The sequence below is a fragment of the Buteo buteo genome, chromosome 28 (assembly GCF_964188355.1).
Source record: "Buteo buteo chromosome 28, bButBut1.hap1.1, whole genome shotgun sequence".
Lineage (NCBI taxonomy): Eukaryota > Metazoa > Chordata > Aves > Accipitriformes > Accipitridae > Buteo > Buteo buteo.
In genome coordinates this window covers 4,519,798-4,535,563 of record NC_134198.1, presented here as the reverse complement: position 1 = coordinate 4,535,563, position 15,766 = coordinate 4,519,798, and the positions used below count along the sequence as shown (strand labels likewise).

The 15,766-nt window shown below is 42.7% G+C and overlaps 1 protein-coding gene across 3 annotated transcripts in view; it reads right to left on the bottom strand.

Annotated features, from left to right (window-relative positions):
* GXYLT1 (glucoside xylosyltransferase 1) overlaps window positions 1–14,433 on the bottom strand; it is a 37,269-nt gene extending 22,836 nt beyond the window's left edge. The window contains exons 1-2 of one of the 3 annotated variants that reach the window (XM_075059083.1): window positions 14,118–14,433; window positions 5,814–5,906 (exon numbers count right to left, since the gene is read on the bottom strand). In XM_075059083.1, the coding sequence (XP_074915184.1) occupies window positions 5,814–5,906; window positions 14,118–14,320 (296 nt within the window). In that variant the 5' untranslated portion in view covers window positions 14,321–14,433. Of the gene's footprint in view, window positions 1–5,813; window positions 5,907–6,009; window positions 6,729–14,117 lie in introns of those variants that run through there. The other 2 variants (XM_075059085.1, XM_075059084.1) reach the window with 2 other exon arrangements.
* Between the last annotated feature and the right edge of the window lie 1,333 nt (window positions 14,434–15,766).

Here is a 15,766-nt window from a genome sequence, read left to right as displayed (position 1 = left end):
TCTAGACCCTTAACTGCATCCCAGCTGAACTTGGAAAAAAACCCAAAACCAAATTATATCATCGCTAAAATACTCATCAGCTCCATAAAAATCTTAGCTCTGCCCTCTAGCCTTGGCACAAGGTATTGCAGCTGGGCATCTGCATACGTTTAAAGTAGGGTTCTCCTATTCTTATTCTTACATAACACATTAGGAGCACAGGTGAGAGGGTACCAAACTCTCAGGAACACCCAGATAGACATAAGGAACCCTGCGTACAGCTCCATCTAATTTGTGATCATTAAGCCTGTCCCAATCCTAGCCTGCTTTACTGAGGCCATGCACAACAGCTTCTGCTGCACGCACACACTGCCGCCTTCCAAGCTCCAAACCTTCCAGAGCAGCCGCAGTGTTACAGCAACTACTGCGACCTGGGTACTGTTCAAAGAGCTGTCAGTGTGACCAAGGGCAATTTTACTTTTCTCCTGGTTTTAAGCCACATTCAAGTATAGCGGCACTGTTATTATGGAAAGCCACGGAGGAACTACAGACACCCGTAATTCTGTTACAAACTTTGTGCACTAGAGTTCCTTTTGCCCGTCCGTTGATGTACTACTAAGAACACACCTAGGGATCAACAGGAAGCTCCCTGCCCAACTTCACTGGTGATCAAGCTGTCCGCTCCTGCTCCCTTAACACGGCTGGGGAAGCCAAGGAAGGAAAGATGAGTATCCAGATACTGAGAGCACAGAGTGGTATGAATAACTGAAGCAATAAATTGACCTCAGTTGTCCTTTCAAATTTTACTCTGGCCCATTGAGGAGTTACCACTTTTAACATAATTGCTTGAAAAAATATTTGTCATTTTCTGATAAAACTGCTGTCATCCTAACTTGCACCGCTAGTTTTTATGTACAAACACCACTGTATTACATAATGGTAATACAAGGATGTAAGAATTACTTCGTAGGTTACAAAAAACATTTTTAAAATTATTCTACATTAAAACAAGTTTTCCTACACTGGTTCTGATAGAGCTACAACCTTGCTTTTCTTTGATCTTTTCTCCATATGGTCTGTAATGCACCCGAAGCATGCAATATTCAGCTTCCTAAACGAGGTAGCTTAATAAACTCTTAGTCCTTCCACAGAGGAACTAACTTTCCTTGATATTATAACCAAATGGACTAGGTTGCCAGGCTGAGCTGTATTAAAGTTGTTTACACTTACAAAAAGAACAAACAGAAGCCTACTGCAAATGTGTTTTCTTCTTCAATATAAAAAGCTAACCACATTATCAGTGCCAATATTTTACCCATACAAGTTTTTTGACAATTAGCATAAAAAAATGCAAATCATATTTGTTAGAATATACAGGCAAAAATATTTTAATATAATCAACCTGTATTATTTCAAACCTGGCACCACAACACACCTCAGAAAAACAAACAGTAGATAGGTAAATATAATACAGATGGCTTACTTATCACATCCTTTTTTCTTTTAATGCTTTGTGTTTGATCTAATTCAATCAATCATTAAGGAGCCTTCCCCAGCAGCCTTTAGTCACCAGAAAAAGAAAAGCAAATAGGCAGAGTGAGAAGGCAACAAAACCTACACTAAATAAAACACAACTGCTAAATCATTCCCACACTTATTAGAAGTAGGATCAAGGTAACTACAGAAATTATCTGGATTTGAAGGTGATGAAAATTTTAGGTTTTGTTCAGCTTCTTACCTTTCTACTACTGCACTGAATTAAAAATAGGTCATAATCAGAGCTTATTTTGTAAAAGTATGCTAATAATACCAGTGCATATGATGTCCAAATGTCATCTATTCAATTACAAACTCAAGTAGTAGATTAGGTTTGAAGTTACAATATATTAGTCATTTAAAAATTGACTATAAAGATTCAAAAGCTCATCCTCCAATGAACTGGCTAGTTTAGAGAAGTCCTGTTTTTGAGGACTGTCACAATTTATCTCAATATATCCACACCACCAGGACCTCTATATACTCAAAAAATAGTGAAACTTATTTTTTAATAGGCAATGCAAGTTAAAGCCCGCTTAGAAGCAACATCCAACGACTGAAATCAGGCAGGTCGGATAGCCATAGCAATGACCCCTAAGGATTTCTTCTTAATCAGTCTCAGTAGGAAATAAGCAGCCATACCAGCTAGATGACACTGAGCACCTTGAAAGGTGTACTAGAAAAGATACACATCATCTAGATCATGCAAAACCTGAGCGCCATGTTATCTTTATCAGCATTTTTTTAATTTTTGATAAAAATCCACACCACGGTATATAAAAGTGATCTCATGCTTCCTCTATCAATGCAAAAGCTAACAAATATTCTACACCAAAAGCACAACACAAGACTTTCTGTCTCAATAATGCTGATAATCAGAATGGTGATAAAAAATGTGAGGGCAGAATAGCTTCAAAATCCTTCCCACATACAGTATAGGCAATTGATCTTACACTGATTAACTTAAAGAAGGAAGATCCTTATTATCCATTATTAGAATCAGCAATTGCTCAGAGCTCATCTATTTCAAATGATGTTGAATTAGCTATAGCATGAGTCATACTGAAGTCTATATATACACCTCTCTCCTAAAAAATTTCCAGATTACTCTATAGGTCTCTATGCTGGTTTTGGATGGGGTACAGTTAATTTTCTTCATAGCAGCTGGTATGGGGCTATGCTTTGGATTTGTGCTGAAAACTGTGTCGATAACCCCGGGATGTTTCCATCACCGCTGAGCAGTGCTCACCCAGAGCAAAGTGCTTTTCTGCTTCTCCCCCCACCCCACCAGCGAGGAGGCTGGGGGGGCACAAGGGGTTGCGGGGGGACACAGCTAGGACAGCTGACCCCGACTGACCCAAGGGAGATCCCAGCCTGTAGGACGTCGTGCTCCCCATATAGAGCTGGGGGAAGGAGAAGGCAGGGGGGACGTTGGGAGCGATGGCGTTTGTCTTCCCCAGTCCCCGTTGGGCGTGATGGAGCCCTGCTGTCCTGGGGATGGCTGAACTCCTGCCGGCCCAGGGGGAGTGGGGAACGGATTCCTTGTTCTGCTTTGCTTAGCAAATAGAACACCAGAATCTCCATTCACAAACTGATTTATGATCTGGATAAATAGCTTTGTTCTCTTTTTATGGATTAAACCAGGCCAAACAGAAGATTCAAGATAAGTATTAGTGCAATTCAATGACCAGACTCTGCCATTTCTATTAAAAGCAAACTCATTGGAATTCCCATTATTTTGTTGGCACATCTATAGGCAGTGGAGTTAGCTATCCTAAGATTTCAATCAGATATGTAACTCTTAGGTTTTTCTTATATCCCTCTCCCTATCCCAGTCTCTTCAGAGTCCACCTTTATTCTGCACCTCACTACCACAACTGCACTTAACAAGAACACAAAGGCTTAGTCAACCCAGGATCAAATTATTTGGAATAAGACGCTATGGTAGAATTCTCAATCCTTTCTATTTCAAAAGATACCCAGTTTAGAACCACAATGTTGCCTCTTTACAGAAAAAGCTTTCAAGAGGCTTTATCTTCATGAAGAATCTTGAAGCGGCCCTGCACATACAATCTCAGAAAACAAGAATGCTAGACATCATTTGGTGTGGTTAATAAACTTGCATGGAATTAAGTTCATTCCTCTTCCTCCAAAAATCTAACTGCAAACTTGAGAACAACTACCACGTATCGCATTTGAAGCGTAAGATGCTATCAAAGGTCTAAACCCTTCAGCTTCTATAATGCACTATTTTGTTTGAGAGTTAAACAAAATTCTAACTCCTATCCAAAGCTGAAACCGATCTGCAACTATCTTCTGTGTCATTCCAGCACATAGAAGGAAATGAGGCATAGGCAGCTGGTTCAGATGCTGAGCTACTGTAATTGCTTGCTGCTATCCAAAGAGGGAGCACTTTCTCCTTCCCTCGGCTGCCATCTTCCCCACTTCCTCTCTTGCACAAACTCACTGCACCTCTCTGAAACCAACTGAATTTACTAAACAGAGCAAGCAATAAATAAAGTCTGGAGGAGGCAAGGGGGACCTTTCTGAAGTTGAGCATCTCACTGAGGAATTCAACAAGCACCAGAGTCAGCACAACATATGGAGATTAATTTAATAGTAATATATTGATAAAATAACCAAACTCAGTCTGAAATTATTAATCTGAACACCACATCCCCTTTACACATTTAAGCATATTAGGAGTTCACCATGACAATTGTTTCACCATAAAAGAAATTGCACTTGCCCAGTAATGTCATAATCAATGCGTACTTCAACTGACTTGTCTTCACAGCCACATACGGCATTCTTAATACAATAATACAAGTTACAGCTTAAGGTACATGCAAAGGAACTGCATGGGGTTTCTCTACTTCTGGTTCCAAGGTCCCACTTGCCTTAAGCCTGGCAGAAAATCCAGTAAGGAATTTTTCTGCTGTTTTAGTGCATTACATTGTATTGTTCGTGGACATCATCATGGTCACTAGGGTCAGAAGACAGCACTCTCAGCACTGCACAACTGTTAGACTTGCTCAGATGTCCATGGATGAATGAAACTTACGGTCACATCCTGTCCTTCCACTAAGTATAGGCTAAGCCCCTGCACCCTCTGCCACAACTGCACTGACATTTGGTTACCCCCCTGTGCTAAACTTCATAAAGTTAAATTCCCAAAAGCTAAACTTTAAGGAAAAAAAGAAAAAAAAAAGTTAATTGAGTCCATTCAGACAGCTAAGTCTGCCAAAGGGCAAGTCAGATGAATCCCTGTGGATTGACACACTGGCTACCAAGGGCAGCGAAAAAGACTCAGCATTCCCAAATTACAGGTGCAGTTCACTAACAGACTAAAAATCAATCTAACCCATCTCTTTAAGTAACTTCTTGGCAACTGATGAGCTTAAAAAGCACTGACAGCACACAAGCAGAGAGGAACAGGGGACTGATGTAAAACCTTTCCCACAGTCATAATTTTCAAAAATACATTGTGTCTTGTGAAGCTAAACCTGTTTTTCTTCCTTTGCTTCCCTAGAAAATTCAAGCTTCAGACTAAGAGGAAGAGATAACCATATCAAAGGATGATCAGTAAAATTTTAAATATACAAAAAATTGACTTACAACTTTAGTTACATACTGAAGAGAACTACGCAGGTCAGAGAACGTATCTATCAAGTAGCTTAAGGCTTCTTCCATTTCCTTTCAAGCTACTTCCATAATCTGACAGCCTAAAGCATCTGAACAACCATATCAAAACATTTAAACTTACTGTTAAAGATGCAACTTTAAGGACACAGTCTATGCTTTAACACACTGTATCTTAAAGCACATTCTAAAATGGTTGTTTCAGTGCTTTTGGATGAAGTACCCTCCTCAAATTCTATAAAACATGTAACTTGAATAAAAAAACTCCAAACTTAACTACCAAACATATCTGCCAGTTTTTATTGCAAGTTACATCACAGGTATTACTGTGCAGCAAGTTTTATTTATCAATAATAATTAATTCATCAGTAACTTTTCAGACTATATTCAGATAGACTTTTTACCAATCTTAGCAAGTCTCTATTTAATGAAGAAACATAACTGAAAAAATCTACTCTTTGTAATAACACTTGAGTTTACAAACATAATAGAACAGGAGAAAGCCCAGCTAAAGGCAACCATAATATAAGCAGGTGAAACGCATGTGAAGCAATCAAAATATTTTGCTTTGTCACCTTGCTAACTAGCCAAAAATACTTATCAGCTACACCTGTCTGCAATCAAATAATAAAGTACTATTTAATATTAGATCCTACCTAAAAGCAGCTTCCCAAAAGCAGTTCATTCCACAAACATCAGAGGGCAGCATCCAATAGGAATTCCAGAAAGATACAGACAAATTCTTACACCTAACAGGATAAGACAAAAATAACCTATATAAATGTTACTGATTTTATGGCAAAGTTAAATGGATCATTTTCTAGCTCAAACACAACTTGAATAGTTAATTACCTGGCAGAAGACTGGCTATGTCATGGAACTTGGATAACACAAAAGAGGAAGTATTAGGTGCCAACCAGAAGAATCATTTTAAGGAAGAACAGTCCCCATCCTTTAGCCTTTCCTCTCCATGTATTTTCAGAGTGAGAAAAACAGAGGGGCTGGGATTTTTGAGGATCATTCTATGTTCTTGGCTTAGTGTAAGTCCACAGGTAATACAATGAATGGCAACACTTACGCTGGAAAGAACTCCTTCGCCTTTACAATACCTTTGTCTACTTCAAGCAGAAGAACAAGTAGAACATTTCATTTTCAAAGTTACATTGTCCATTTAAACACAATCCCTATTCATCCACGACTCTATTCGGTGCACACCTGCAAAGCTGATTTTTAACAAAAAACAGGGCTTTGCAGCACCAATGAATTCCATTGTTTCATTACAAAAGGTTAATGTGATACAGAAATAATCACCATATCTGGCAAGTTTTGCTTCTCCATACCAATGACAAGACTAATAATTTAGTGACTTGTGCTACACTAACAACTAAAAAAGCAGGTTTTACTAGTCTACCACTACATTTTATGCAACAATAATATAAGAAATATTTTAAAAGAGCAACAGAGGTCTATTTTCAAAGGTTCCGGTGAGGAAATCAACATAAAGATTTAAAACCTTAAATAAGCAAGTAAAATATTGCAAAGGAAAGGGTATACTCTTGAGTGACCTCCTCTGCTCCCTCTTCCTGCCCTGCTGACACAATGCCAATAGTGTTTATCCTCCTTTGAAAGTCGGTATCTGTGAACAAAAGACATGTGCAAGAAGAAAACCCCCACAAAAGCTTCATAATGAAAAAGTATTTAAGGACTACAGCTCAGAACTCTACTGAAAGTTGGCTTTGCAAGTTTGAAATGAATCAGCGTCATCTTGGTAGGGTTATCTGGTATCTGTAAGGGCCAATGTTTTGCAAATACCAGATTTAATAGATTAATGTAGCATCGAAAATGGCAAGCTGTATAATTTCTCCTTTTTTCAACACTTGAGAAAAATGATCTGATAGAGTGTTTTCACAAAGCTTCACTAAGTGTTGGGGGGGGTGTGCGGAGCAGTTCTTTGTCAGAGATCACAGGAAATGCTCGTATCCTGTAGATACATGTGTTTGCAAGAATTATTCAAGTAATTCTATCTCACTACTTAAGAACGGTCTCCACAAATAAATATCCAGGTACAAAAAAGGATATTGTACATTGTGACTGGGATATGTGCATTCCTCTGGGGAAAGTACATGGTATAAAACTACAAGTTCTCTCTGCCAGATTCTTTCTTACATTAATCTTTGCAGCTTTTGAAGTGTCTTAAAAACTTCCAAGGCACATTAAGACCTTGCCCTTATCTGAAGAACAATCTTTACAATCATCACTGTGTACCTTTTTGAAGTAACTGTCTCTCATTACTTTTAGGATAAATTAATAGACTCTCTCTCAAAAACAGTTTTCTGGTTTGGAAGACTATTATCTTATTATTATTATTACAGGGGATTCCTCTTCCCACCATCAAAAGCTGTGTTTTCCCAGCTGCTTTGTGCTACTATCTTATCCAGACTACCAAGGCAAGAGGCAAGCTTGAATTAATGCCCACATCATTTCTCTGACACATTAGGCCCTTCCAATATCCCATTTAGCATGATGAGAAGGTTGCCAGCCTTGGATTTGATTCATAAATTTCACGTTTGAAACAAAAATGTTACTCGGATACATACGTATGCAATTTACCTAATGTTAAGACTTTTTTCCTGCCAACAGCAGTGTCTCTCAACTGACCATATGCTACCATATTCCATAAAGCTTTTGCATACAAAGGATAAAGAGACTGGAATCACTAGACAGCATTTTCTTCCTGTTATTCACAATAAGATCATTCAAAATGCCACTCATGAAGATTTTCTTTTTTTTTTTTTTTTTACTTGAAACAAAACTTTAATTTACTTGAAAAAAAAAGGAAAGCTTAGACTACAAAAGTGCTGGGGAGATGCACTGTATTATCTGTTCATCAAACAGGCACAGTCATTGTTACCTGAGCAAGGTTACTAGTCAGACAGGAATAGTTGCCTTCAGCATTAGGGAGGGATATTTTGCTCACATCTATTATAGGTTATGTGATTAAAGGCCAGCCTCTACAAATAGAAAGCAGAAAACAATGTCAGTTGGAGGAAACCCAGCAATCTAACCCAGGGACATGGAGCACCCTGACCCAGCCCCAGTGCAGGAGAGCAGTCAGCCCATGGGCCAGCCAGAAGATCCACCAGAGGAGACAACCGAGGAGGCTCTCCAGACCACCTTACCGACTGCCTACGGGGGTTACTGCCTGCAGGGGTGTGGGGCTCGCTGTGGGATCAAGGTGGACTGGGGAGGAACGAGAATGCAAAAACGGAGAGAAGAGGGTCCGGTCACATGTAGACAAGCTGCCCGTCAGTATGCCTAGCCATGTTGCATGCCTGATCACCAGCTTCCTTATTAAACTCGATTTCTGTTTTCCTGGGTGACAGGGTGCTCCACTCCATGCACATGTGCGTGCACAGAGGTCAAAGCGCCAGCAAATGAAAAGGTGGCCGCAGAGCCTGCAGTGCCAGAAACAGGGCAGACGTGCGTGCAAACAGCGTGTGGGAGTGCGTGTTGGTGCACATAATCACTAGCAAGTATCAAGCCAGACTAGCCCACAAGCAGAGAAGAGGCTTGGGAGCCAGGTATATCAGACAGGCCGTAAGGCTGGGCCAGACTCTGCAGAGACCAGGGGGTCTGCAAGAACCTCTCTCTTAAGCTAGCCACAGGAGACTAGGGTCTGAGGGATGGCTACTGGAAGGACCAGAAGGTCTATGCCAACCACCAGAGAGGCCCTAGGGTTTGAGTGTTGGCTAATGTTAAGGCCATAGGTCTGGAAGGATCCATAGCGTAATCATCTATGCACACGTGTGTGCATGTCCAGGAGGGTCCGAGTACCAGCAACTGAATCGGGGCTGCAAGCCTCGTGGGTTTACATGTCCAGGCCAGCAACAGGGGAGAGCAGAGGATCAGGAGTCAATCCCTGGACAGACCGAGTGACTAAGGCCAGTTACTGGAGGGATCCACACCATACACATTTAATATATTTTCCACTAAAAGCCTTTCACCCTGATCAGCCAGAGAAGGGAACAGGATTGGGCCACTTGTGTTGCTTGTGGTTGTGCAAGCGCTGTTTTCTCTGCACTGGATCTCTGTGGCCAGCCACGTACGTATGCACTGTGGGCATATGTGCCCATTGGAAATAAATGCTCAGCTTTGCTACTGGCTGGACCCAGAGACATGGAGGTGCAGCAGCCTCACCTCCATCACACTACTGGCTTGGACAACTCCTAACACCAACCACGGTCAAAAATAAAAAAACAAAGAAATATAAAGTTTTAAAAATCACTGGTATCACAGACAAGCATTCTCAAAGACCTGCTTGCCAGTTCAAGGTACCTCTCCCTTAGGCAACCAGCCACTTCATAATTACCTTTATAGGTAATTTAGCTTCAACACCTTTACCTTTATCAGGTAATTTAGCTTCAACACCACTGGACAGTAAAAATTTTAGTCTTGCAGAGATAGCAAAGGTGTCTACACTGTGACCTGAAAAGAAGCAGACTTTCCAGAATTCAAGGACAATTTTAAATTTGTGTGCAAAATACACAGCAACGCCCGAGTCACATTCATGAAGATTGAGCCCCTGTGCTCAGGCAAGTCAAGTTTTAACCATAAGGAATCCCCCAATGATCAGTGGCAAAAAACCCAGTCCTTTTGTTAAGCACACTGGTGGGCTTACTATTAATGGAGATCACGGTTTTCAAGTATACTTTTCCATGTGTCCATGTGGCATCTTTTATACTACAGCACAGTAGTGTAAAGTAACTGCACGGCAAATTTAGCAGTATGTCCAAATGGTGACGGTTGCAGTCATGACTATTGCCTTCCTGTCAGTATTGCATTAACAACCAAAGTCCAATCAACTGCAAGGATGAACTAACAGAGACAGACTGGTGTCTCTCCTACAGCATAACCCACAATGTGCAGCAAAACAGGAAGGACACATTTTTTAGTTCCTTCCTGCTCATAATCACAGGAGGAAAAATTTGGGAAGACATGCTCAATCAACTCCCAAATGCACTGAGAATTTCTGATTCTTCCGAATAGCTTTTCCTGAACACTTGCAGCAATATCACAAATTTGTTATAACATTTTCTGTCAGAGAAGCAATGGGTTTATTACATAGGGGACAGCAGATGTAATGTTAAATGTCTGACACAGGACCAACTTTTTACCCAGAAAAATCTTGATAATGTTTCATTAATTTACAACATTTCTATGTAAAATAATAATTGCTAGTCAACTGCTTGACAAATTCAGCAGATTTTTTTTTTTAAAAAACAGAGTTTCAATTTCAAATTGTTCAATGTTTCATCCTTTTAAGTTTTACTCATATTTTGAAAAGCTTATACAGTTTCTAGACCAATTTCTTAAGGCACAAGAGTAGCTGAGAATCATACTGGTGAAACTGCTAGTTACGTTCTGACACAGATGAAAACAGCTGCGTACAGCGCAAGGAAAGAATGAACTACCTGTTACAACCACCCTCCTCTGCTGTCTAAACTGTGGGTACGCTTGCTACACTTTTCCATGCACTACAAACCATTTAACTCTCCCTTTACCATGATAGTTAGAGAGTAAGAGACAGATACAGTCAGGTATCAGTGTCACCCATAACAAAACAGTATGGCTGGCTGCACGAAAATGCTAAACTACAGCATAATGGAAACACGTTTCATGTTAATAGGGTCAAATTCATTGACCTCACTGAATTCACGGAACTGACGACAGACCGATTCCTGCTATACTCCTTAAGCTTGCCATTAGGATAGCATTTTTTTTGGACCCAAATAGAAAGATGAACATTATCTGCCTAATTGAAGTGGTGATACTAATAAAATTGACTGAAGATTCACTTTTCATAAGCTCAGTCTGCTAATTAACTGATGAAAGCATGTGGAGAAAGACTGACTTGAAAGGATACTCCACAGGCAGCCTATTAGAGCACTATAAAATAACATACATGTAGCAAATATGCATTTATTCACTCTGTGTTTTTTTCATTTTTTCACAGCTGCCTTCCTCATTCATAAATCATACTGGCAAAGGAAAAAAGGCTGACTACATATACTGGCTTTTGACTGACTTTTGTATCTTCTGCAAATAGACGCTTCGATATTTTTTTTCAAGTTCAGATCTATTGTTCATTTAGCTGTCATATATGACACTACCGACTAGTCATTACTACTTTCCTCACTGGAATGAATAATCGGGATGACAATTTACCTTCAACATTAATCTTTCCTCACAGCTAAAACCCAACCTTAGGATTTAGCTAATAAACTCTTGAAATGTTTTTCAGCTACTAATATCAAGTTTCAAGATACAAGCATTTAGTTTCTAGTCATCTTGTTCCTCAGGCTACTGTAGCCTTTGAAACAAACAACTCCTTACCAAAGTGATTACACAACAAGCTCCCCTGAATTACTATGTTTATTGGAGGATCTTGCCTCAACCTGTAATTCTAGTTTCAATATGGTACTTCCTTTTTAATTAAAGATTTCTACTTAAAAGCATCATCACTATTGCAAAATTCTTCCAGGTGTGGTACGCTTCAGCTTTATCCAAAGCTTGCAGTTTTCGTGTTTGCATGCTTCCGAAAACTACCAGAAATCTCGACTTCCCTCCCCGCCATCACACAGTATGATTGCGTTCTTTCTGCCCTTACATCATATACTAAACTAGATTATTCAGGCAAAGAAAACCCTTCTTGGCTAAAGAGAAGGGGAAATCACTGCTAAGTGTGTAAGTGCCTTCAGACAGCAGTTACATTTGCTTTGCCAAACTGTATTTTAAAGCTATCAGTGAAAACAACTGAAGCAACACATTATTATTAATGCATGCGAAATGTTAAACTTCAAGAAGGATTAGAAGGTTATCTGAACACTATTTACTCTATAATGAAGCCTTTAAGATATTACACCATCACAAGATAGTCAGAAGCAAGCATAAAACAGCCATGTGGCTGTCATGCTCAGTCTCCACTAAAAAAGCAGCTGAAGTATAAAAACTGAAAAACACCAATATATTCACCAAGATGCGTGCATCAGTTACACAGGTGAACATAACAAGATTTAATACTTGAGAATAATTGAAACATGCATCTGAAGGAACATTCAGTGGGGCATTTCTTAACTGCCGCAGGACAGATTTTTTCCTTAAACAAAAGCCTTTTAAGGACTGTTCTAAGGGACTGACTCGCACCCAAGTTTTGCACATGCTGTTCATACAAACAGCATACAAAACCTCAGTAATTTACAACAGGGCGATGCTCATCCTGAGCCTCCAGTTTGACAGCAGTTTATAGGTAAAGAATTCCCACATGGGTGTCAAACAGACACCAATTTTGCAAGCAGATAAGCTCCCATGAAACTGTATGCACAAGGAATTATTTACAGCACTTAAGACCTTTGGAAAATAACTTTCTCAGTTTGTAAAGCTTTTCCACATTGCAACACAGGGCAGATTTCCATCTCATTCCACCTCACCCCAGCAAACAAGAAGCTTCCTGTACCTTGTTAGGGTTCTCCCCCACCACTATCTTTGACTTAAAAACTACTCTTTAGTACAAATACTAAAACCAAAAAAAAGTACAGCGTTTAAAATAAACATTGGTTATTAAACCAATGAAATCTTACGTAAAACTGTTACCTTTAACTCTTCTATTCCAGTTATGTTCTTTAGAACTAGATTTCAGCTTCTCACAATGAGTTTTTAATCGTGAACTAGAAGTGAGGAAAAAGCATCCCCACATTTTTTCCAAGTCATAATCTGTATTAACCTGAACTAAAGCAAAGCTGGGAGGAAAACATTCCCTGGAGTAGTTATGCCAGTTAAAAACTGGGTTTCACATTTCAGCTGACTCCACCCCTAGCAACTCAGAATGCTGTTTCATGACATTTTAAGATGATTAAGTCATAGCTTCTGTCATCCTGCCGTCCTCCATAACTCCTCTGCACCAGCACCAACACTTCCACAATTCCATGATGAGCCAATTCAGAGTGTTGAGCTGGCTAAAAACTAGGTAGTTTCCAGGCTGGTCAGCGTGCCAGATCAACTTGCTGCTGGGATCAGAGGAGCAGCGGCAGCGTAAGGAGTGAGTGTGTGCAGCGCTAGGGAGGAGGCACAGTCACCAAACCATCAAACTGACATTGCTTTCAACTCCTGTGGGATCTAAGCAGAGTTAGAGGTAGGCTGGCCCAGAAAGGCCTGGTCCTAATTTCTCCTCCAGCTTTAGTAACCCGTTTCTTGTCACTCCTCCTCTCCACGGGTGAGCAGGATCACAAAACCATAATCTAAAGGAAAACCAGCATTTTTCCTTCCATAACCTCACTCACCGCTTGACCAGATACAGGAGGTGGGCAACAGAAATACACAGCTAGGCAAGAGTGTGAGCCGCTCGGCTCTGCTCCCCTTTAACTGTTCACTGGGAGAAGACTGGCTTTATTAGAGCACCCCGTTGTAAGCGTTTTTGCTTAAATACGGTTGTATTTGATGACCGTAAAGCTATCGAGCTGCGGGCTGGAGTAACACCCTGAAAGCACCTCAGCTTGGAAGAGGGAAATGCACCCTCCTCGCCGCATCTACCCCTACAACGGGGAGGAGGCAGGCCGGCTCCCACAGCAGCCCGCACCACTTCCCTCCGCTTCTGATGCCAGAACCGCGGGCACCGGCTCCGGCCACCGGCTAGGCCTGCAACACCGCTTTGTTAAACTTTTCTTCTTTGGGTTTTTTTTTTCTTTTTTTTAAGGCCTTTTCAACCTCCGACCGCCGGAGCACACGGCCATACCACCCCCACTCCCACCCCGCTCCCGCCTCCCACGGCGCTTCCCCGGCCTCGCCTCCGCCCGAGCAGCCCCCGCCGCAGGAATGTGTGAGGGGAACGGGACCCCACAGCCCGCCCGCCGCCTTCTCCTCCTCCTCCTCCTCCTCCTCCCCCACCCGGACCCGGCTCCCCGTACCTGCCGGCCCCCGCCTGGCCTCGACCCTCGCTCCCAGCCGCCGCCACCTCCGCCGCTCGGTCTCCGGTAGCGGCGAAATCTGGGGCCTGCCGCTGCCGGCCGGGCTCCTGCTCCAACGAGAGGGCCAGCTGGCTGAAGCCGTAGAGGAGCGAGCAGACGCCGCAGCCCAGGCAGAGCAGCGCCATCCGCGCGTACCGCCGCATCCTCCCTCACGGCCCGGACCCGGCTCCGGCCCCGGCGCCAAGCGGCGGCCGGGGCCCAACCGGCAGCGCGAGCCCCAACGGACGCGGCGGCGGCGGCGGCGCGAGCCCCGGCATGCGAGGGGCGGGGCCGAGCGGGAGGGAAGAAGGCGGGGCCGAGCCCTGAGGGAAGAAGGCGGGGCCGAGCCCTGAGGCGCTGGGCGGGAAGCCGAGTGCCGGGGCGGGCGCGTCGTGGCGGCTGTAGGTCCCCGTTTAGTTGCCCCAAATGTGAATAAAGCTGAAAGTCCCCCTTCCACCCCTGCTAATGGGTCCCTTCACGGTGGCGGGCGGGGAGCCCCCGGGGGACGCCGCCGCCCTCGCTCCCGTCCCCTGTGGAGGGCCCGGGAGAAGCTGCTCGCCTCCACCGGGGGGGTCTGTGGTCAGCCTGGCCTCGCCGCCCCCTCAGACCTCCGCAACACGCATCCGTGGGCCGGGGTCGAGAGAAGAAACGTCCCGGGCAGAGGCAGTCACCAGTCGTGACAAATTGGGGGTCCACAGGCCGAGCATGCAGGCTCCTGTCTCGCCTCGCCTTCCTCAAGGGCGAAAGTGATGCTAAGGTCCCCCCGAAAGTGGCATTTTCTTTCCCCTGATAGCATATTTCCATACGTTCTGTATGGTATGTCTAAGTATTTTGATGGTTTTAATATTTTGTACCAGCCGTGGAAACTGGTTTGCTGCTAGGTGACTGTAAAAGTGAGATTTGGTAAACAACTTACTAGAAATCTTACACCAACACTATGATTGAAACAATAGACAAAAGTATAGCCAAGCAATTCACTAGTAGAGGTAGTTACTCCTAAGTTTGGCAGTTCTTTGCTCTTACGACTAGATGTTCCTGTACGCTAGATGAGAACAATGTTGAGACTGACCACGTGTGATTGAAACTGCGTTAAGCTTCGAGATCAAAGAACAAGGACAAGAATAAAGACTTCAAGGACAGCCAGCAAGAACTTCAAATGGGTCGGCGGTCGCAAAAGCAGCCCTTCGACTCAAATGGATCCTTCATGGCGCGTGATCGGATGTAGGCGGTACTAAGATAATCAGTTGCATTTATTTTTATGTGTGTGTATACTAATCTGATCAATATGCAATTAGTTATTCTATATAACCTGTTAGTGCTAAAGCTGTGGTATGCACGCTAGGTGGAACTATCCCCCGTGCATCCAGCGCTGCAATGAAGAATGCCTGCTTTCTAAAACTCCAAAACCAGTCTTAGAGAGTTTCTTCGACCAGCTTTTCGGTATCACCCCCACGCTCAAGGTTTCTGTTGTCGTATTGTCGAAAAGCTTCCCAGCTGCCTCTTGACAAGGCTATTCCCTCACGTTTGGGGTTACACAGGCGTCCCTTTCTCCTTCCAGAGACACCCACCTGAGCGTGCAGATCCTCGGGGACTCCAGCCCCTTCCCTCCT